General features: G+C 45.3%; 4 protein-coding genes across 4 annotated transcripts in view; 2 read left to right on the plus strand and 2 right to left on the minus strand.

The window, feature by feature from the left end:
• Nucleotides 1-3,283, minus strand: LOC6585141 (mitochondrial 2-oxodicarboxylate carrier). The gene is made up of 3 exons (XM_002010744.4): nt 3,055-3,283; nt 2,606-2,839; nt 1-901 (listed from the first exon to the last, which is right to left on the minus strand). Exons 2-3 carry the CDS (start codon nt 2,786-2,788, stop codon nt 152-154), a joined length of 933 nt encoding a protein of 310 aa, XP_002010780.1. The 5' UTR covers nt 2,789-2,839; nt 3,055-3,283; the 3' UTR covers nt 1-151.
• A 3,646-nt stretch (nt 3,284-6,929) lies between these two features.
• LOC6585142 (mucin-5AC) lies at nt 6,930-8,762 on the plus strand. Its single transcript, XM_044011591.1, has one exon. The coding sequence runs from the start codon at nt 7,109-7,111 to the stop codon at nt 8,699-8,701; it is 1,593 nt and encodes a 530-aa protein (XP_043867526.1). The 5' UTR covers nt 6,930-7,108; the 3' UTR covers nt 8,702-8,762.
• Nucleotides 8,763-10,866: 2,104 nt separating this feature from the next.
• LOC6585143 (mucin-5AC) lies at nt 10,867-13,383 on the plus strand. The gene is made up of 3 exons (XM_044008051.1): nt 10,867-10,884; nt 12,275-12,339; nt 12,411-13,383. The coding sequence occupies exons 1-3, from the start codon at nt 10,867-10,869 to the stop codon at nt 13,381-13,383; spliced, it is 1,056 nt and encodes a 351-aa protein (XP_043863986.1).
• A 2,816-nt stretch (nt 13,384-16,199) lies between these two features.
• Nucleotides 16,200-23,420, minus strand: part of LOC6585144 (protein sidekick) — a 33,337-nt gene continuing 26,116 nt past the window's right edge. Inside the window, exons 8-14 of the mRNA XM_044007510.1 lie at nt 22,594-22,791; nt 22,032-22,049; nt 18,659-21,892; nt 18,317-18,595; nt 17,653-17,973; nt 17,247-17,581; nt 16,200-17,179 (exon numbers count right to left, since the gene is read on the minus strand). Coding sequence (XP_043863445.1) covers nt 16,937-17,179; nt 17,247-17,581; nt 17,653-17,973; nt 18,317-18,595; nt 18,659-21,892; nt 22,032-22,049; nt 22,594-22,791 — 4,628 coding nt within the window. The 3' untranslated portion in view covers nt 16,200-16,936. The remainder of the gene's footprint in view (nt 17,180-17,246; nt 17,582-17,652; nt 17,974-18,316; nt 18,596-18,658; nt 21,893-22,031; nt 22,050-22,593; nt 22,792-23,420) is intronic.

Below are 23,420 nucleotides of genomic sequence, written 5' to 3' on the forward strand. Positions count from 1 at the left end.
TTTCAAATATATATAATATTGTATTTACATCTGTTTGCCAAGCTGTGTCATTTGCGTACGCGTGTTTAATTATTAACTAGATTTTTAGGGGTATTCGGCATATCTAAAAAAAATCCAACAGTTTCATAATGCTAGGTTTAGAAGTGATGGACTATGAGTGGTTCAACAACAGGTATTCGTATGTGTAGTCGAAGACGAGGAGCATTATGGCTCCGCCGGGACCCAGGCGCATGATCTTGGGCACCAGGCCCTTGTAGAGGGCGCGGAAGCCCTCCTCCCTGTAGACGGTGACAATGGAGCTAAGAGTGCCGCGGTATTTGATCTCCGTGGGCACCGGCTGGGGCCCTTGGATGCGCGACTTGGCCACGTCGAACGGTATGTTGACGAAGCAGGCCAGGGTGCCGGCCAGAAAGCCGATGGTCACCTTGCGTATGAACTCCCAGGTGTTGTCCTTGCTCTCCGGCACCAGATTCTTGACGCTGTGATAGAAGCCGAAGTAGACCATGTTGAAGATGCCATTGCGGCCCATTGTGGCGGTCAAGCCCTTGTTGAGGCCTCGCAGTCCGATGCCATCGTTCCGGACAATGTCCCGCGCCACATCAAAGGTGCCGATCAGCTTCTTCTGGCGGTTCGCCTGCTGCGACACCTTCACCACCTCGAACGGATTGACGGCGATCGCCTCCAAGGTGCCGGCCGTCAAACCCGCCAGGGCGAAGGTCAGCGGAGTCGGTGTCGGCGAGCCAAACTGAAAGAACGTCTTCGTCTGCTCGAATACCAGGAACTTAATGGCCCGCTTTGGCGTCTCGGCCAGTATTGGAGGCATCAGACCCTTCCAATACGATGCGATGCCCTCCTGACGGTACATCTTGGCGAAGCAGTCAAACACGCCAGAGTAGTGCACCTGCATGGAGCAATTCAATCATTTTGATTACGACTTATCGTCAGACTCTCAATATTAACTAATGGAGTTAAGCTTCTAGACTATTAATAGTTAAGCCTTAATAACTCTCTTCTATCTATTATTAAAGTTTACATTATACAGGCTGTGGTAAAGGCAATGTCTATCCATATATCCCAATCTCTCTCTATATTTTTCTTTCTCTTTCATTTGGTAGCATTTGAAATAGGGTGATTGCTTTGGACCCACCTAGTATTATGTTTGATTGAGATTTATTTAACCTCAGATCTACTGTATCAATCAAAGATCATTTTAAATTTAGCGGCATTTGGCTTAAAAACAGCTAAAATGCTGTTCTATTTTCCATTGCTCACGGCACGCAAATATCATAATGAAATGGAAGAAAACAAACAAAAAACACTGTAAGCTTTCGGAATTAGTTAATTAGCAGACTTAACTTTGTGTGCGTGCGTGTGTGTGTGTGTGTGAGGGAGTGCGAGTGTGTATGTGCGTGTAATTTGAATTACTTTTTTGCATCTATTTTAATAATGTGCTAACAAATTGGTTAAACACAGAAAATTTTCAAAAACTAGACACGCATATGAATATAATACATACAAATATGTATATATGTATATTGATATGTGTGTATGACTGTGCATACTGTTGAGAAAAGTGAAATAGCGCCACGCATAAGCAATGTGCTCAAAGAATTGCATAGTGATGCTATTAATTATTTCTCAGCTATGTATATATACAGTAATATTTATATACATGTGTGTAAAGAAAAGAGTTTCCGTGTGCTTATTATATATACTTGTATATATATGTATTGACATACATATGCATATATATAAAGATATAACTAGATCTCTCTTTGTTCTCATTTATTCTTCGCATTATTCAGTATATAGCCGGCATTAGTATAGGCATTATAACAGTAGAAGAGTGGATGATATATTGATGTATACCCTGTTATCTCTAGAGCAACAGTAGAAGAGTGGATGATATATTGATGTATGCCCTGTTATCTCTGGAGCAACGCCAAGTGCATTCTCAAAAGCTAAGACCAGTAATAAGATCTCAAACACAAGCCGATAAGATATAGTTAACTGTATAGGTCATTTCGGGTTGTTTCATTTCGCTTAGAAACAAAGTGCGGCACGCGTTGCGATAGATAGAGAGACAGAGAGAGAGAGAGAGAGAAAGAGAGAGGGGTAAGTCGAAAATTTTGAAAACAGCGCCCAATCGATAAGCACTACATAAGCACATGTATGTATGTATGTATGTATATGCATATGTGTGTGTGTGTGTGTGTGTGTGTGTGTATTTGTTAATATCGAAGCAATCGTCAGCTGTGCAAGCCCACAGCCCATGGGATAGCTGTCTATATTTGCTCGATTGTCACTTCTGATGACCTTGACACGACCTCTCACACATACACACACACTTGCACATGTACCCTATCAGTTGGGCAGTGAGATTGGTGCGTGTTAAGGTCGCTTTTTTGGGCATGGTCATAAAAGCTGTCTGGTTCTTATCGGCGTTTTGCTTATGCTACACACACACTCACACACACACACACTCAGGCAAATACACACGCTGTCTGTACGAGCCCCTTGAACTCTCTACGCATACTTCGATTACCTTTGGCAAATACACCTTTGTTTACATTGGAATGGGCAGCTGATGATGGCTTGAACTCACCTCAGCCGTGTGTGAGGCGGCGATGGCGGCGGGCCGTGCCTGAATCTGCATGCGAGTCTTGACCACGTCCAGGGGCTGCATGATGCATACTTCCAGAAAACCGGCCGAACCACCTGACAGCACTTGGAAGACGGCTTTGCGACCCGGCGATATGGTGGGTATATGATCATTTTGGCTGCTCATCTCGTTGCTTTCTTCTTGGTCGGTGCTTCGGTGTGGTTTGTGGAATGCAGACTGAGACCAGAGGTTTATTTATTAGATACCCATATATACATTAGATGCGCACTTAAATATTTATGCCTATGCTTATGCGCAAATTTTCAGCCTTGTTTTTATTTGTATTTATATTTTTTTCTTTCTTATTCTAAAAGAAAGCAACTATGAGCAGAAAATTTTTAGAGTCTAAACAAAAACAATTTTGAAGCCGAAATATCTGAAGCAATGCTCACTTTGGTGCTAGATGCCCGCTCCGATAGTCACAACAAGTTGGGCAATGAAAACAAAAAAGTAAAAAAAACAAACAGCAACAACAAAAATCGCAATAACGATACAGCAAGAGCGGCAGCGATTGACTGAGTGAGAGAGAGAGAGAGAGAGACAGAGAGTGAGAGCAAGCAATGGACTCAACGTTTAGCCGCCGCGCGCCTCGACAACAGAATTCGCACTGAGCTCAGGCAGGCAAATGGAATGCTGAATGCTCACAGGGCTGGAGTCGGACAATCGGACGACGAAGCGTCGCGTCGGGCAACGAGGCGAGACGAACCACTGGCCGAGCTTTCAGTGACGCAGTCGTCGCGACGACGCGTGCTGGAAGAGCTTCTGGTCGCTGCTCGCTTGTCGCTGTCCAATAACATTTAACTGCGCTCGGATCGCACGAAAAGCTTTCGCTGATCTGCGACGCAGCGACGTCATCTCAAGTGTCAACTCTTTCTGCTGTTATTGTTTTTTTTTTTTCCTGTATTTTTCGGTTACTTTTCTCTTCCACTGCGAGTGGACTTCCAGCTGATAGCGCGAGCTGTATAATGGATTGACTTGTAATTAATATACTGATTGATATGGCCACAGCCAAGGAGATAAGATTACGTTTCGATGGTCGCTAGCAACAAGCTGAAGAGCCCAATAAATATGACAGATTGTGTGCGGGACTAGGGTAATTATTTAGATGCGAACAAAGCGATTACATGTTGACTGATAAGATATGCATCGTATAGATATATCTAGAAACAAGTGTATGCATGTATATGCACATGTATACATGTCTGTCTGTATTTCTCTCATCCATCCATCTTATTTCTTCTCCCTGGCGTTTGTTCTTTCGCAATTTTTGTCTCCTCTATCACAATCTCTACCTCTTTGTCTCTAGACTGTCTGTTACATTCTCGAATTTCTATTTCTCGATCTCCCTCTCTCTCTCTCAGTCTCTCTCTCTCACTCCCTCTCTCACTCTTTCTTTCTCTTTCTCTGCGTCTTTCTTTGTATTCCTCTCTGATTCTGTGTTTCTTTTTCGATAGATTCCTTTGCGTTTCCCTCTCGCTCTCTTTCTAACCTCTCTTTTGCTTTCCCTCCCTCTGTTTCGCTCTCACTCCCTCTTTCTTTTGCTAATGAAGTAAATGTCCTACTTTATCTCTCTTTCATCATTCAGTCTCTGTTTCTTTCTCTCTATCTTGTCTTTTTATCTTGCCTCCCTCTCTTTCTTTATCTTGTCTTTCTCTCCCTCTCTCTGTGTGTCCCTATCTCATTTTGGCCAATGCATTGCTATTTATGAAACCGTAAGTTCAAACATTAAGAACACAAGATTTATGATTTTCAGTTCAAGTCTAAAAAACTTCAAATTGTTAAGCTTTATCGGCTAAAAATTAATAAAAGTATTTTTAATAATATCAAAATATCAAAGTCCATCTAGATATGTATTTAACTCCTTACATACGATCCACAAAGGGAATTTTACTTCTTTTTGGTTTTCTAGAGATCTGAAACATCTTGAGATTTCACACCTGACCATTAGATAGCTTAGCTCTCTGGCAAATGTCATTAGGCGGCATTCTCTGCCATCCCAGCCAAACGTCAAATGAGTGTCCATACACACATACGTATATGTATATATGTTTATTCATGTATTTATCTCTTTACATACGATTGTGTCCACTCTTACGATATAAGACATAAGACAAACGAATCATTTGACATTTTGTCTCCGCGTATCTTTAGCTTAAGCTGTCTCTGCATCGGCATTTGTATCTGTATCTCTATCTGTATCTGTATCTGTATCTGTCAGGTCGCAAGTGTATCTGACAGATGCATCTGGTGATCTTCGCTTTGGCTCTTGATTAGTTTATTGTTTATTATTCATAGTGCGCTCTATGCGGCGCATCAATCAGTTGATGCCACGCAACACAGCCAGAAGAATGCCACAAAATATGACGCACAGGTAAACCCACACACACACACATACAGAGACATGTCTCAGGTCGCTAAGTGAAGTTTCTGTGAGATAGATTGAGGACAGATTTCATTTGCATAAAATGCATTCTATAACAAATTGACGGAACAAATTGTTGGTGTCAAAAATGCGATGCGCTTGACTGAGCCCCCGCTACCCAAGATACCCTATGATTTACATGCCAGTCCAACATTCCTCTCTTGTGTATGTGTGTGTGTGTGTGTGTGTGTGTTGGCGTTTGTCTTAAGTCTGTCCAAATATTTCTAGCTGTTAATTATGGGCACGAGTTAGCGTGTGCGATAGCTCGAAGAGTTAGTGTGGAATTTCAGATAAGAAGAGAGAAGTTCCCCTAGCCGATCCATCGGAGCATTGGATAATAGTATCAATGCGCTTAAGCGAATTTAAAATGCATTAGAGACAATTAAAAGCTCATAAAGCCCTGGCAAATGCCCTCCAATTCAATCTAATTATGCTGTAAAGTCACGCAATTGGATCAGACAGCCAGAGAGTGGGAGAGATCGACCGAGAGGCAGAGAGAGAGAGAGAGAGAGAGAGAGAGAGAGAGAGAGATCCCAAACGAAATGATATAATATCGCAGCCATAAATTACCACCTAAACGTAGCACTTAATAATCGATATGAATGAATGGATATACTTTGAAAATCGTTCTCAATCCGTTCACACAGCCGTCGCTGCAGTCGGACTTCTGAGATCTGAGATCTGAGATCTGAGATCTCAGGCAAACGGGGAAAATGATTTTATTTTTGTAATTAGCTAGCGGAACAGGCATACAATGGAATGGAGAACAAGAGCAGGCACCAGCAGATAGCGCCGATTGATCGATCAAAGCCACAGATACAGGCTAATAAATCATTTTTCCATACTCATTTTCCATTTTCTTAGCCCCTGCCAAAAGTGAGAACTCACGATTGCCGTACCGCACCGTACCGCACCGCCCGCGGTCCATCCAATTGTCTGTCAAAGGCTATTAACCCCATTTTGGCGGGGCCGTTCCACTTGTTCCACTCGGCTGTGGTCATGTTCAGTTTGTCAGTTTTCTCGGCCACCCTCTCTCGCTCTCGCTCTCGCTCTCGTTCATGCTCTCGTTCATGCCCTCGTTCTCGTTCTCGTTCTTGCTTGGGAAATACTTGTAGGTTGCCCAAATTGTTTTTCCAAACACCGTGCACTAGAAACACATGTAGAGCCGTAGAGCCCCACATGTGAAACAAAAGACCCAGAACTAAGCACACACACAGAGACTTTGTTGGCCCTAAACATAGCTGGATTCCCATCAGAATCGGCTGCCATGTTTTGATCGACGAACGTCAAGCGATGCATCCAAAATATTGTTGCATGTCGAAGCATTCCGTAACGCCAGAAACCAAATCAGTTAGAGTGTTTTGATTAATGTCCGTTTTGACAGCTGTCCATATGGAAGGCTTTCCCCACCCCCTGCCTCCTGCCTCCTGCCTCCCCCACGCCATGTCTGCTGCCCACTATTTTGGTCAGACTGGGGCAACAGCTGCAGTCTGCGGCTAGTAGAGACGCCATTAGCAGCCATCAGAACAGAACCTTGAAGATTAGCTAGGAAATTGGTATCCAATCCAATCTATTCGACGCCGACCTTTAGTGGGCCGTGAAACGAGTTTAGGCCCAATTTCACGCACAATAGTGGAAAATGGGTGAAATTTTCGATTTAAGACTCGATTGCCATTAGGCTTTCGACTTTCGACTGATTATCCACTTAAAGCTGCACGGGGCGGGGGCAAGGGCAAGCTGAGGGCCTAGCTCCCATAGAAGATCTGCAATGAAACAAGTTCAACTTTGTTGAACTTGGCCATGCGACAATGTTGAGTGAGGCGTAAATATGGCCTAGAACCACTCGAGCCACTCGAGCGGACTTGATGTGGCACAACCCACTGAACTGCGCTGACCCGCCGAAAACAAGTCGCACGATTATTTGCAAAGCCCTCGAGCGAAAGCACTCGGCGAGCCGTTGGCGCATATAAAGACTGCAGCTGGGGCTGCCCTCTTGGCCATTTAATTGGAAGACGCACACCCAAATGGAGGCGCTGAGCAGTTGGACTTTGGCGCTGCTGCGCCTGCTGAGCGCCCTGCCCGGCAGCTGGGCGTGGACGCCGGCGCGCACGCCCTACTCGCTGGCCCACAGCTACTTGGACGCGGCGCAGCGGCCGCTCTGGATACTCGAGGACGAGCTGATGAGGCGCCAGGCCAGGCAGGACTCGGACTATGCCACCAGCACGCGCGCCACAATAATGCGACGCGCCCAGCGAGTCCAGCGGCGACAGCAGCGCCAGCATCTGCCCACAGCGATCACAATACGCGTCCGGCCCGACTCGGACGAGGAGGTGGAGCGCCTGGTGGCGCCGCCGCTGGCCACACCCTCGCTGGACCAGCGCCACTATGTGCTGCCGCATCGCGTCCAGCTGCCCAGCCACTACGTGCAGCAGCTGGCCCAAACCACCGCCCGGCCGAAGCCGAAGCCGAAGCCGGCGCAGCGACGCCGCCAGCCGCAGTCGCTGCCCATTTTCGACAGCGCGCCCGGGGACAACGCTCTGCCCACCGCCAGCTACCCGATCTTCGTCTACAATGGCACCCGCGGGGAGCTGCTGCTCAACACGATGCTGAGCGCGCAGCGCTACCCCATGCAGGAGCCGGTGCCCGGGCAGGTGCTCTACCCGCCCTCGACGCCCATGTTCCGGCCGAAGCCCATTGTGGAGCGCCTGCGACTGCCTGGCCAGCGGGAGCTGCTCAACCTGACGCTGATTCCCTTCTATGCGCACGAGGCCATCACCATGCCACCGCTGACAATGGCCACAGCCACAGCCACAGCCACCAGCACCAGCACCAGCTCCACCACAGGAGTCGCAGCCACCGCAGCAGGCACGGGAGCTGCAGTCAGCAGCAGAGAGACATACCCAACTGATCCGACGCCAGCATCCGCGCCAGCTACTGGCCCGGGCACTGCAACCGCCTCGGAGCCACTCGCACTGACCACGCCCATGACGACGCCCTACGAGACGCAGCTGCCGCGCAGCAAGCACAAGAGGAAGGCCAAGAAGGCGAAGCAGTACAACGCCTATCGCTCGCCCCAGGAGGTGGTGCAGTGGCAGCCAAAGCTGCGCAGCTCGCGCCCACTTGAGCCACCGGACAACCATCGTCACTACGTGGTGGCAACCACCGATAGCTCGCTCACTGCGCCGCCGGAGCAACAGCAGCTCGAGCAGCTCGATCAGCTGGAGGCTGAGATTGAAGATCCCGTCAGCCAGGAGCTGGAACTGGCCGTGCCCTCGGAGGCGGCACTGCTCGAGGAGACGCGCACCAGCACCGTCAGCGGCGCCGGTAGTTCACCTTCTTCCTTCCAGATCGTCTACGTGGACGAGAGCATGGAGGCACCGTACGACTCGCTGGCCAGCACCACTGAGGCGCCGCCGCTGCAGCGGCAGAGCTCGCGCTACGCTCTGAAGCGCGAGTACTTTGCCTTCCCAGTCTATACGCTGGGCAAGCTGCTGCGCAGTCCCAAGCCCCAGAGAACGTCTGGCATGGAGCTCGATTGCTCCGACTCCGGCTCCGGCTCCGGCTCCGGCTGCCTGGACCACGAGGACAACACCTGGTTCATTCTGAACTCGCGGTAAGTGAGCTGCACGAGCTACTCCAGCCGGTTCATCTGACTGTCTCCCATATTTACAGATACAAAGGGCGCCATCGCAATGACCAGGGCAAGGATCAGGTCAAGTATTACACATCCAAGTACGTGCAGAATCCGCCTCGCTAGCAGGACGCCACCTACGTCTGCCAGTATTCTCTGATGTGATCCTCATTATTATTGTATAATAGAGAAACTATTTTTTTTTTTAAATCGATTTTTTTTCTGTAATAGAAATAAAGGATCGTTACTTGATCTGTTGATCTTAAGTCCTGTTTCATTACTAATCTGCACTTTGCTTGGTAGAAACTGATTCTTAATCTCTCTCTCTCTCTCTCTCTCTCTCTCTCTCTCTCTCTCTCTCTCTCTGTTTCTATGATTTTAAAGTTAAAATATTTGATCACAATGTTTTTCGAAATTAATTCATGATCTTTTTAACTGATCATGTCATGATTTGCTTTCGTCTGTGGGCTTTGCTTTACCTAAATGAATTCAGTTTTTGATATAGTTCTTGCACTGCTTTCGACACTCGTAAAACTGTTCTTAGCCGAGAATGTTTCCATGGCAAATGATTGTAAATTGATTTACTGGTCTTCATTTATTGCCTTGCGCTTTGCTGCATACAAATTGAAACATTTTATAATCCTTGATCATTCGATCTTTTAACATGTTGACAATCGGACCTCTCCTTCTCTCTCTCTCTCTCTATCTCTTAGGCATCAACGTTCATCACAAGAAAAGCTCATTACACGGCACTTTGCCGTTCTTTCACGCTCTTCTCAATCGATCGCGTCATGATCACCTGATGGACTGATCTCGACATTTGACCCCAGCATTTCGCGTCTTAACGGCTCATGAGCTGCTCAGCGGTGTCATTAAAACTGTGCTCCATTAACACCTCAATAACCTCCTGGACTCATCATCTACTTTTTCTTCTGCTTCTTTGCCTGTTCTTTCGGGCGGGTCGTATAAGACTCTGAAAGGGTTTAGCATCCATAAAAAATGGCAATAAATTCCAAGAGACACAAAGACGAGGCATTTGTGGGCGAAGTTTCGGCTAGAAAGTTGTCATAAAATGCAGATTTAATGATCGAACCACTCGATTCCAATGCCTTGGAGCCAATTGTTCTGCTCGACCATTGCATAAGAAGAGCCCGATGGGGGACGAGAATTGGGGAGCTGGAAGAGCTGAGGCCTCTGGCAGGGCATCTGCAGCGTGCAAAAACAATCACGAGTCTTCCAGCGGCAGATGGAAATGTTGTGTGACCCAAATTCCAGCATCAAAAGAAAATCAAATTTCGATGTGTGAAAAGCTGAAAAATAAAGAAATAAAATGAAACAACAACAACAACAAAAGGAACAGAAAATCGATATACAAATAAAACCGAAAAAATAGTCATCTACAAATATTTATGGCTAATTCAATGGCCTGTGGCGGGGCAACAGTCCCGCCCCCCGTCCCCTGTGCCACGCCCCTGCCTCAGGGCCGACGCGACGTCATTCATTCAATCATTTTGTCAATGATGGGGCTTTCTATTCTTATGGCATGGCACGTTCATTATTATTATTGATTTCCCGACTTATTTTTCGCTCTCCTATACGACTTTTCAGTTCTTTCCAAGCCTGCAATTAATTTTCTCGCGCTCTGCAGCGCCGCAGTCGCAGTCGCAGTCGCTGCTAGCTGCTAGCTGCCTTGCCACAGTGCAACGTGCCACAAAAACAAAAGGCAAACGGCAACAAGACGCATGCCGTGTGACCGCCTCCCCCCCTCGCCCGTCCAGCCATCCCATGTCTGACGCATGCAGCTCGCGGGCAGCTGGAAATGGGGGGAAATGTGGAAATGGAAATGAAAATGGAAATGGATGCAGCCGCCAGTAACCCAAGCCGCAGCCTCGGCTCTCGCGTTGGCTCCCAGCTTGCGGCATCCACAATATAAAAGCTCGGCCTCCAACTGTCTTTGGGTTTAGAGCAAATGCAGCTGCGCACGCGTACGAACCCTCTCGCGCTTCGCCTCGATTCTATTCACTCTGCCTCTACTTTTTTTTTTTAACGGTGTTTTGTGATATCGCCAGCCTGTGCAGGATTATCAAACAGGAAGCAAACAGAAAATAAATATATATATAATCGCGCCAATTGAGTACAAATCTATCGAAAATGTGGCAATGTCTTGTGGTATGTGAAGAAGAAATATTCAAAAACAAAAATCACAAAATATAATAATAAAATAAAGATATTTTTGAATGTAATTATAAACAATAAAAAAGTCCATATACAAGTTAATAACAGTTAATAAAATAACAAAAATACTAAAAATTAAAATAATTAATATATTAAAAAACAATTCATGTATGAAACAAAAAATAAATAAATAAATAAATAAAAAAAATAAAAACAAAACAAGAATACCAAAAACAATAAGCAAATTATTAAGAATTAAAACATTTTTTTTGTGTAAAAAATATGGAAAATTAAAATTAAAATATAAAAATTTTAAAAATAAAATAAATTATAATGCAAAATATTTATAAATACTTCTAAATAAATTATAATACATATAATATAAATATATAATAAATACTTATAAATAAATTATAATACAATTGAAGCAATACTTGAATTATTAATGCGATTAATTGTCAAAATAAGAATAATTGTATAGCAAACATTTTTTTTTTTTTTTTTTCAAAATAGTAATACAATAAATATTATAAAAAGTAAAATTAAAATCCTTTTTTGTATTGAATATTTATTACAATAATGATTTCAAAAAAAATATATAAATATAATATTGAATAAAAAAACATTCTGATTGTAAAAAAATATATAAAAAATAATAATAATTATAATATTTTAACTATATAAATTAATTATTACACAAAAAAAAAAAATACTATATTGGACAATTTTTTAATATTATACTAGAAATACTATAAATATGCTTATCAAATATATAGAATACAACTAATGACAAAATATAAAAAATTAAGAACATGAAAATAAATATAATAAATAATATGTTTAAATATAAAATAAAATATTTGCGAGTTGCGCACATTTTTTTTTTTTTTATCTTTGATATATTTTTTTTTTACCAAATTTTTGATTGAAAAAATGAAAAAAAGAACATATTTTTTGAAAAAGTAAATATACATATACCTACAGACGTTTGTTGGTTAAAATTAAACGAAAAAACAATATATGAATTTTATTTTAAATATTTTAGTTTAGTTTGTCTTCATTGATACAATATAAGAATTAAAAATAAAATAGGTTAATAAATAAGCCAATCTTTAATTTAACATATATTATCTAGGCCATTGAAAATCCTTCCCAGGTATATAAACACAGTCTCACATTCTGACCAAAGGGCTCAGCAATCAATGCATTTCAGCACAAGTAAATGCAGCCAATAAATAATGATGGACAATTTCGATATAGTTTACTTACTAACGAGACGATAATAATCCATAATAGACAGAATAGCAATGAATCGTCATATTTACTAACGATACCTAATAATCCATGAAAGACATAATAGCTATTCTTTGCCCTGTGATTGCAGCTCATCGTTGGCCTAAGTGCGCTGCCTTTGCCCACGAGCGGCTTCTGGTGGCCCAAGCCGACAACGTAAGTCAGCCGGACGCTGGGGAATGTGCAGCTAGCAGTTGATAATGAATGGCTTGCTTCTTTGTTCGCAGGGAAACGCCGCGGAGTCAGGTGCTGCAGCAGATACCACTCACCTACTTTCGCACCTACACCTACCAGCCGCTGACGGGCGGTGCGTTCGGGGTGCCGCTGTTCGGCTTTGGCGCGGCACAGACGCCACTGCTCGCGGGGCGGCACTATGACCCCTATGCCCAGGTGACCAGCTACGCGGCTGCTCGACGCCATGATGTTGCTGGTGGTGGTGCTGGTGGTGCTGGTGGTGCCGGTGGTGCCGGTGTCTTCAAGACGGACATAACGCCGCCCGCTCTGGCCAGTGCCAGCAGCGCGGTGCCCAGCACAACGCCTGCGCCCACCACAACGACGACAACAACAACGACGCCAGCACCGACGACGACGACGACAGCAACCACCACGACGACCAGCAGCACCACGAGCGCACCACCGCCCAGCAGCAGCACCGAGGGCTCGTCCTCATCGCTGCGCTACGCTGCCTACAATGCGGAGTATCCGAACTACAGCCGTCGCGTGAACAATTTGTATAATGCGCGTCCGCAATATCCGTATCCGGATTACTTCAACTACCAGCCGCAGAACGCGTTCTCGGAGAAGGGCGGCAACCGCATCCAGTTCGTGCCTTGCATGTGTCCAGTCAGCATGCCAAGCATGTCCAGCATGTCCAGCATGTCCGGTCTGTCGGGCATGGGTCTGAATGGCGCCACCAGCTCCGATCGGGATCGGCCAACGGGCGTGTCCATTAGCAGCGGTCCTGTCGCGGCGCCGCCGCTAGGAGCCGCAGATGCAATGTCCGCGGCCCTGCAGGCGCGCCACATTGACAACGACGAGGCTGACTTGGGGGACGAGGCGGAGGAGGAGGACGAGGAGTCTGATGCGTCCGCAGAGGCGGAAGAGGCTGACGTCGCCGTCGGCGTTGCGCTTACCACGAAAGTGGCACTCGAGCCGCAGCACACCACGCCCAGCACCGTTGAGTCCAACAGTGTGGTCTAGCCCTGCCCCGGCCACGCCCACCATAGTATTAGCAACGCCTAGACTGATTTGTACAACGCTCTCGGGTGGCCAGTTCCAGCGACAGTTTGGCATTCTTCCCCACTGAACTAAATCCTTTGCCTTGGTACCAATTTTTTTTTCTTCCTAATAAAATATCACTAAATGAATTGCAGCTGGACGAGTGTTTGATTATATACTTGAAGAGCTATGAGAATCTCAGAGAAGGGCGCAATACTTGGCAACAGATTTCAAAATAAAATACAGATGAGTCCTTGTAGTCAGTCTGTCTCTCTCTCTCTCTCTCTCTCCTTGGCATCTACCAGCTCTATGCAGGGTATCTTTTAGTCAGGCATTGCCTGCTGAAATTACTTTTAATTTAATTGTGTTCTCATTTAATTTTTGTTAGTTTTAAATTTAGCATAATGTAAAAAGATAGCCAAGCAGCAGCAGCCGCCGCAAATCTGATGACGTCAATGCCGCAGGAGTCGGGTGCGTTGACCTAGACGGCGACGACATGAAAGCCTTAAGTGATTCGGAAAATTACGCATTAAGTTCGTTATTCCTAAGGTGTGAAGAGGGCTAATTGTGTGGGAGCTTCCGACGTCTTTATTAGCCAAGGGCAACCAAATGGCGGGTAGAAGAGCCTCACAAAGAGTTGCCGAACTGCGCTTGAATCGCTTTTAAATGTATACAAATATACATTACAAAGGCTAATACATATTCTATTTATATATTTATAAGGTAAGCTTAAAATATACATTTAGAGCAGGCAAGACTGAATCGGACTGTGGCTGAAAAAAAAAAGAAAACACTTGAAGCTAATTCACGGGATTCAAGTAAGTCAAATTTGCTTTTCGAAGAAAAAGTATAATCTAAATAGAATCCATTTATTCTGAAAAATAGAGATAAAATAAAGTTCAATATTGATTTGACCAAGTTCCAACTATTCGGTCTAGTAGACCATGAAAATAAACTAGAAAAGCTGAAATTTGTATATGATAATAAAAAGTCGTTTTGTTTTGATTTTTATTTTTTTTTTGTACACTTATGTTTTGCTTTTATTGGATCAAATGATTCGTCAATTACATTTACACATAAATATGGGCTAATACTTAGCGCTTGCTGCGCGATTTCAACTAACTTCCTCAGCTTCTCGCTGCATACTTCTTGCCACTTGCCACGTGCCACGTGCCACTCGCTACTCGCTTAACGCTTTCGCTTTCGCACTGCAATGACTCCGACTCCGACTGCGACTGCGAATCCGAAATGCGATATGCGATCTCATTCCAATCGGTTTAATGCCTTAGTTCATACACATCAATATATATGTGGTACATGAAGTACTCTTAGTTAATTGAATATTTGTTCATTTCATATTTTGTTTTAGTTTTTGTTTTGTTTTGTTTCTGTTTTTGTTGATTTCGATTTCGATTTTGTGTTTGTTTTGCTTTGCTTTGCTGACCAATTAACAATTAGAGTTACATACATATCTAGATGAAATTGTGCATCGAGTCTTAGGAGTACATATAAGTAAAGTCCTTAAAATAAACCGCAGGCATTCGCATTACATAATTAATAAACATATTCGTAAGAAATTATATCCACACACGGATCTAAAGTATACACATTATAAAAGTCCAAAATAATAATAATAATAATAATAATAATAATAGTAATTATAATAATATTACAATAATCATAATAATAGAATCGTTTTTGTTTTACATATAATAAATGTATATACATGCATGTATATATGCATATATGTAAGTAGTAGAATACAATCAAGAGAAAAATATATAATCAGTCATTTAAGTTGTAGATATATACACATACATATAGAGCATGCATATATATGTATATATATATATATATATATATATATATATATGTTATACATGTAAATTGTTGTTGCTTACGACATATACAAATTGAATTCTGCTTTCTGTGTTTTTACTTTAACAATTAAAATGTTACATTCTAGATTTCATTATCTATGCTTAGTTTTGCGCGCGCACATACTGGATATATACTATCCCAGATTAGCCCCTGTCCCTACCTACCTCCCTCCCCTACCCCCCGTCGTATACGAGCGTATACGATATATGCCAAACAGATACAAAGATACATTCATAGAACATGATACATCTATGTATATATATATTGTATATGTATTTAAGCATATACTGTTGATCTCGTGCCTAGATCAAGACATTGACGTCGTTTGTGAATTGAGAAAATGTGTGTGTGTATGTGTTTTTTTTTTTTTTTTTTTTTTTTGGGAAGTGTATATTGATTAATGTGCTTCCTCTCCTCTTTCTGCTTTTTCTTATTATACTTTTCTTCTCTGCTTCCTCTACTTCCTCCACTTCTTCGTGTGTCATGTTTCATTCTGATTTTCTTTAGTTTCATTTTATCTTTTTTTGTTGCATTTGCAACTTACGTGCTACAAACTGCATTAATATGGCCTATAAGTATTTAATATTTGTTGTCTCTGAACACACACACATATACCTATTGATATTTCAAGTACATCAAAAGCGTCTACACACACACAAAAAAAAAAAAAAAAAAATACCGTAGACATTTTATATTCTTGGATATGCTATAATTTCACTTCCTCTTCCTTTCCTTTTATTCAATTTCTTTGCGATTATTCTTGTTCTCGTTTTTTTTTTTTTCTTGTATTTCGTTTCTTCACCTCTAACTGATTGCATCAGTCGCAATTACCTTTGCGGAATACCCTCACTTTTCCACTTCCTGGCAAAGGCATTACCATGAAAAAAAAAATTGTGCCAATAAATATTTATTTTTTCCCCTCGATTTCGATTCTCGAGCTTGTCGATTTCTTGGTTTGTTTTCGGTTTTCCTTTACTTTTTTTTTGTTTCTTTCGTAGTTTGTAAAATAGTTAAATATTAAAAATTAATGAGATTACGCAAGCCTTAAGGGACTCTTATCATTCACAATCATTCACACACCTCATGCATTGAACATATTGAAAATGTCGTCAGAAAAAAAAAAAAAACAAACAAACAAACAGAAACCGAGCAAAAAACATACGTATCACAAAAAGTTTTTGTTTTTCGTTCTGTAGGCGTGGCAGACAACGGACACACAGCAAACAAATAAGTTAACTAACACATTAAAAACAAAAAAAATCTATGTATATCTTATATAAAAAAAAAAAAATTAATATTAAAATTAGTTGGGTCTGGGTCAGTGGAACATTGTTGTAAAACTAAATGCTTGTATAAATCTCAGATCTCTCGTACTAGAAACTATAAATTATACGTATATAGTATATAGATAAAATATAACTACAACGAATTGTCCATGTAGCACAAGCAACAGCTAAACACCCATCACACACGCCCCACGTCACACGCACACACACTGACAGATAGAGCCAAGCAGAATTCCTTGCGGTCTCCTTGCAGTCGGGTAACTACGATCTCCGATGTCCGTGCGCTTCTGGGGGCATGCTTACACAAAGGTCTCCCTGATGACGGTGTTGCTGCTGCTGTTGCTTAGATCTTAGAACTCAGTTGATTGTCAAACAAATGACGAGAAGCCGGGCAATGGAGCCCGCGATCGGGCCATGTTATTGACGATGATCTGGCCGCCATTGAGGCTCATTACGGCGCTGCCCTCTGGCTCGGAGTCAGTGTAGCTGGAGTAGTTGCGCACCGGCTTGGTCTTCTTCCACGACTGTCGCAGCGAGTCATTGACATTGGCATAATGATTAACGAACGAATGCGGATCGCTGCGCACGCTCTCATTCTCGCTCTCCGAGTGCTGCAATGGAAAAGCTCGGATTAGTGCCTGCCCTAAGCCCAATTGATTCCACGCAATCAGCACTTACCTGCGAGGCCTCAGAGCTGCTCACTTCGGATGGCTTCTCGGTTACGCTGCTGTCATCGGGGTTCTCGTCGTAGCACTTCAGACTCTCCTCGTCACTGTGATAGGCCACCGAGGCAGGCGAGGGCCTGGGGGGACTTTTGCCCAATTGGGCACTAGTGGGTGGCCGATTGGTCGACTTGCGGCCGAGAGTGCCCAGGGTGCCGCTGCGGAGGGTGCCCACGCTGTTCAGGGTGCCAGTGCCGACGCCGTGACGCGAACGATATAGCTCCAGTGCCAGCTCCTGGCGCTCATCAATCGACATGGCCATGGACTCCTCCAGTGTCTTCTGTGCCTCCTCTGCGTCGCATCAAACACAACCAGGATTAATTGAAATGCAAGAGACTCGAGATTAAGTTCACTTCACTTACGCTTGTACTTGTAGCTCTTGCTCTTCACGCAGAGCACGGCAATGACCATCACAATGATGACTATCGATGTGGCCGCCAGCGAGACCATGAACCATGTCTGCCTGTAGAAGGGCTTGTGCTGCAAGTAACCGTACTCCAGATGTAGCTTCGATGGTGTCAGTATCGAGTCCTTGCAGTAGGCCGGAAACGAGATGCCGTAACGGTTATAGGCGATCACACGGAATGTGTAAGCGGTCGATGGCATTAGTATATGATAGCTAACGGTATAGTCTTGCATGGGACCCTTCTTTGTCTGCTCGATCTTAGTCCAGCGCGAGTCGTCTGTGAGTTGAGAAACTAATATTTAGACAAGTCCATCAATAGGTTGCTCTAGCTAAGGCTCTTAATATTTGTAATTTTAGTAATTTTAGTAGGATTTCATGCAGTGGAGTGTAGAAGAGTAGTAGAATTAGTAATGAGAAATACTTACATATAAACGACGGTTCTCCTTTTTCTACGCAAGCATATTGGAAATTGGTTTTAAAGATAGTTGTTTTTTGTTTTCGTTTGGAAACAGTTCACCAAAGGTTATTGCAAAATAGAAATCAAGAGAGTTAAGGTAAAGAGCGAGAGGGAACCAGAACCGTATAAATATTGGGCATTTTGGGTGGATACTATGACTTACCACGTTTCTTGGCCTCGATGAGGTAACCAAGTATGGGTCCACGACCGGACGGCCCATTAATCCAGTGCATTTCGACGCTGGACAGCGTCTTGCTGAGTATGAGATCGCGTGGTGCTACGGGTGAGCCGTCCTGTGGGCCGGTGGTCACATTCTCACTAACCGCCGGACCGTAGTCAATCGTCTGGGCGCGCACAGTGAACGTATAGGTGACCTCCTCCTCCAGATTCTGAACTCGTAGCGTGGTGTTCGATACCTTCTGCTTCACCTGCTTGCTAAACTCTGTGAACGAGATGATGGATGGGGTGAGTGAATTGGCCTAGTTTCAGTTGACTTGTCGCTTACTCTCATTCTCCTCGGTGGTCTCGTAGGTGACCAGATAGCCCAGGATTTCGCCATTGAGGAACTTGGGCGGATCCCAGCTAACCTCCAGGCTCTGCATGGTGATGTCCGAGAAGCGCAAGTTGAGCGGAGCACTGGGAACACCCTGCAGCGTTTTGACCGTAACGGGAGCGGAACGTGGTCCATCGCCGGCGGGATTGAAGGCCAGCAGCTGGATGCGGTATTCGGTGTATTTGTCGAGAAAAACGAGACTGTGCGATGTGGCCGTGGCCGAGACAACTTCGATCTCCTCCTCCCACTTGCGGCCGGGCTCGAGTGCCTGCGGTGAATACGTGACCAGGTAGAAGATCTTGTAGCCCAAGATGTCGCCGTTCTGCATGCTCTGCTTTGGTGGCTTCCAGCGCAGCCGCACCTCGGTGCTGGATATGGCGGCTGCATCCACGGCACGCGGCTCCCCAGTGGGCACCGCCTCGCCGACGTAGACAGCAGCTGGCGGGGTAGCTGGACCCGGGCCCTGGGAGTTAAACGGCAAGACAACGATTTCATAATTGCGATCCTGGGTCAAGTCGGAGAGCACCACGCTGTTCACATTGATGCCCATGACATCCGTCTTCGGGGTCGACTGCAGGGCAGTGGGGAAGTCTGAGAGCTGTTGATACAATATGCGATAGCCGCCAGTGGCTGCATCTCCGTTCCACATGCCCGTCTCCAGTGCGCTCCAGTGAACGCGCACCGAGGTCGTCGTAATGGGCACCACCTTCAAGCCGCCGACACCAACTGCGGGGGCAGCGGGCAGGGTGCGCACCACAATACTTTCGCGACTGAACGCCGAGGGGCCCAGATCGTTGGTTGCCTGAATCCGGAACTGGTAGGTGGTATAGGGTTTCAGTCCAACAGCCGTGTACGAGCTGACCAAAGGATCGACGCGCTCCGGCAGTGGCTGCCACGGACCCTCATTCTCGCGCATCTGCACCGTATAGTAGCGCAACGGCGCGAAGCCATCTCTACCGGGTGTCCAGCTGAAGGTGATCTGGTGAGCCTGAATCTGGCTGCGCGAAACCTGCGGCACTGACGGCGCCTGCGGACGATCCCTGTTGTTGGTGGTGTACACCAGCACGGAGGCTGTCTTGCCCCAGCCGAGGCGCGTCTGGGCGGTCACACTGAAGGTGTAGTAGCGCTCGGGCAGCAACTGGGTGGCACGGAAAGTGCGATCCGAGGGCGGGAACTCGCGACTATAGTTCAGATTGGCGCTGCCGTTCAGAGTGTAGGTGACCTGGTAGGCGAGTATCTCGCCATTCGGATCATCGGGCACGTCCCAAATGATGCGCGCCATTGAGAATGTCACATCCGGGAAGCTGACATTCGACGGTGCTCCGGGCGTATCCTCAAAGGTCTGGACACGTATCGGTGGCGTACTCAACGCACCGTCACCCAATCTGGTGTAGGCCAGCACTTGCACATGATAGACCACATATTTCTTCAGCTCCGTCAGCGTGGTGGTGAACGAGCTGTTGTTCGGTATGGTCTTGTGCAGCACCGGTACGACTCGATCTGTGGCTGCGTAGAACACTTTGTAGCCCTCGATTTGTCCGTTGCGATGTTGGCGCGGCACCTCACCCCAGCGCACCACCACAGTGGTTGAGGATGTCGCGTTCGCCTCGACCTCTAGCGGACCGTAGCTGGGCGTCGCCTCGCGAGTACGCTCCTCCGCCGCGTTGCTGGCGCGCGAGCAGCCGACATCGTTGCAGGCATTGATTAGCACCTCATAGAGAGTCCATTCCTCCAGGCCGTCCAGCACATGCGAATTGGCCGTATGATCCTCGATGAGCGTGCTGCGCGGTGGATGCCGTATCGTGCCCGCCTTGTGCTCCACCTGACGGTAGGTGATGTTGTAGCCACGCGGATTGCCGAACCACTCGGTCTGCTGCAACGGTATCCAGCGCACGCGCAGCTGTTGGGCGCTCATGGCCCGCACGGTGACGTTGTACGGTGCGTGCATGGGGCGCGCCTGTATGGTCTGGAAGTCCTTGGTGGGCTCCGACGGACGCGAGCTGCCCACCACATTGGTGGCGCTCAGACGCAAACGGTACTGGGTGAAGGGCATTAGGCCGGTGACCGTGAGAGTTTCCGCATCGGGATCACTGATCTCGCATATGGTGAACCAGGTCATGTTGCGTGCCGTCTGGGCTTCCACTTTCCATTTGGTGATGCTCGAGTTGCCATCGAAACCGGGCGTAAACTGCAGCACCACAGAGAACGCCTCAATGTTGGACAGTGCCAGGTTGGTCGGCGCATGCGGCAGAACTGGCTCCACGCCCGACTGTATGGTCGCCGTCTTGGGCGTGCCCCGGCCAATGCGTGTCCAGGCACAGATCTCGAACCAGTAGTGCGTGGTCGCCTGCAGCTGATTGACCGTGAGCTGCGTATCCTCGGCAGTGAGATTGATCGACTTCATGGTCTCCGGACGATCGCGCATCTGATAGCGCACCGTATAGCCCGTGAGCACACCATTGGCATGGCGGGGCGGTGCCCAAAGGACCGTTACGGAACGATCGGAGATGTCGTCGAAGTGCAGGGCAGTTATCTCGTCGGGCACATCCTCTTTGGTCATGACAGACACTTTCTGGCTGATGACACCGTCACCGGGATCGGTAAAGCACAGCACGGTGATGTTGTATTTGGCGTACTTATCAAGGCCATTCAGCGTAGCCGTCTGCTCGGCTAGCGGATCGATCAAGCTGGGCGGTACAGTGATCATGCGCTTCTCCAAGTCCTGATACTCGCCCTCAATCAGATGCTGTTGCCACGCCTGGATCTTGTAGCCCTGATTGATGCCGTTGATCTGCTGGGGATTCGGTGGGGTCCAGCTAATCTGCACAGCCGTTGAGTTCAGCGCGAGCACACGCAGATTGGTGGGCGGTGCCTCGGGTACGCCCTCCTTGGTCTTGATCTTGGCGCCCTCGGTGTAGACGCCCACGCCCATATTATTGTACGCAGCGATCTGAACTATATAATCCTTCCAGGTGATTAGCTCCTGTATAAGAAAATTGCGTTGCGCCTCGTTCGTTATGTTCTGATACGACCAAGGCACATTGTTGTAGCCATAGAGACGGTAGCGTAATATATAGCCCAGTATCTGGCCATTGCGATGCTCCTCTAGCGGCGGCTGCCATTGCGTTATGATTTCCGACATCGATCTGGCCGAGCCGACAAAGCCAACGGGCGGGCCCGAAGGAGCTGAGAAGATTTTGAGGAAATACAAAATATTACTCAATGATCTATATAAATGGATCCAATCAGTAGGTGTTGTGCAGCTTGAGACATGTTTACGTGTGTAAGTGTTAGAGAGAGATCTCTTTCTCTTTGATTTATATACCTCGAAAAAGTGGAAACACTATTCGCGCATTTGTTCATCAAAAGCGGGCGATCACGACGATGCAGTTTGACGACAACGATAGCAGTTAGAAGTACAATACATACATTGGGTAATACAGCATTAGTTCTAGCCACTATACAATACTGATACAAAAAATTAATTTATATATACGAGTGCAGAGGGCAACCCTACATTGGGTGCTCTCAGGAGACTCATCAATAAACGAAAGATAATTGAGTAAAGTCAAAGCAATAATGGGAACCAACCAAATAATTGGAGTTTAGAGCTAATTGAATAAATCTTCATCTATTTGAAGAGTTGTGAGCTCAAAATACTTAGAAGTACAAGTAAGAACTCTATTTGAATAAAAAGTAAATAATTATTAAAGAAAGAGGAAAATATAAGACCTTGGAGTCGATGTTCAGGAATCAGGGATATATTACAACATAAGAAATGACGATAGCATTAAAAGTCAAAGCAACAAAAAACAATAAGAGACAAAGTTCAATACAAATAAAGCTATAAAAGGCAGCCTAAATGGGGCTATTAGTGGGGCACTTACCTTCTTGGGGCAGCTCGACGATGTTGCTTGGCTCCGAGGGTGAGCCCTCGCCGACGCGATTGACGGCGCTCACCCGAAACTGATAGACGGTGGCGGCTTTCAAATTATCCAGCACGATCCAACGTTGATCGGCAGAAACGTTGGTCAGTTCGGTGATCCAATTGAGGAGCGGATCAGGTACTGGACCTACGAATTTTTCTGTGATGTTAATGTGTTGAAAAACGTCATTGTGAAAGGATAGAGGAAGAGAGAACAAAAGTAAAGGAAACAGAGAGAGAGAGAGAGAGAGAAGGAAGAGGCCGAACGTGCGATCGTCAGGTTGTGAGATGTGGAAGAGGATGAAGTAAGATGAGTAATGGGTGATGAGTGATAAGTAATAAGTGGTGAATAATGTGTGAGTAAGTGTAGGTTTAAGTCATGGGTGATCACCGAAGAGTAATGAGTAATGAGTGATAAGTGATGAGTGATGAATGTGTGTTGGTGTTGATTAACGTATATTTAGTTTGATGTTCAAGTGCGATTGTGTACGCGTGTGTGTGTGTGTGTTGTAATGTGCGAATTAATGTGCGAGATAAGTGAATAAAAATAAAAAATAAAAATTAGCAAATTAACAAAAAAAATAAATACAATAAATAGATCACATTTATAGTACATTATATTAGTTACATATAGATATTTACAATATATTAGACAGGTAGTTGTTAAATATGTTGATCCGTCACACGCAGCATGTTTTTTGTCAAGTGGAAGAAAAGAGAGAACACAATAAGTATAAATTTAATAATAAACTAAATGTGTAAAGTCTAACTATCTATCTAGATCTATCA

Source organism: Drosophila mojavensis, unplaced genomic scaffold (genome assembly GCF_018153725.1).
Source record: "Drosophila mojavensis isolate 15081-1352.22 unplaced genomic scaffold, ASM1815372v1 contig_136, whole genome shotgun sequence".
NCBI lineage: Eukaryota > Metazoa > Arthropoda > Insecta > Diptera > Drosophilidae > Drosophila > Drosophila mojavensis.

Bases quoted from the DNA above. Each gene is read 5' to 3' on its own strand.
- LOC6585141 (XM_002010744.4), bottom strand. From the start codon at position 2,788: ATGAGCAGCCAAAATGATCATATACCCACCATATCGCCGGGTCGCAAA. The intron at 902-2,605 runs GTGAGTTCAAGC...TGCTCCATGCAG, and splicing joins CCGCCTCACACACGGCTGAG to GTGCACTACTCTGGCGTGTT.
- LOC6585142 (XM_044011591.1), top strand. From the start codon at position 7,109: ATGGAGGCGCTGAGCAGTTGGACTTTGGCGCTGCTGCGCCTGCTGAGC.
- LOC6585143 (XM_044008051.1), top strand. The intron at 12,340-12,410 runs GTAAGTCAGCCG...CTTTGTTCGCAG, and splicing joins TGGTGGCCCAAGCCGACAAC to GGAAACGCCGCGGAGTCAGG.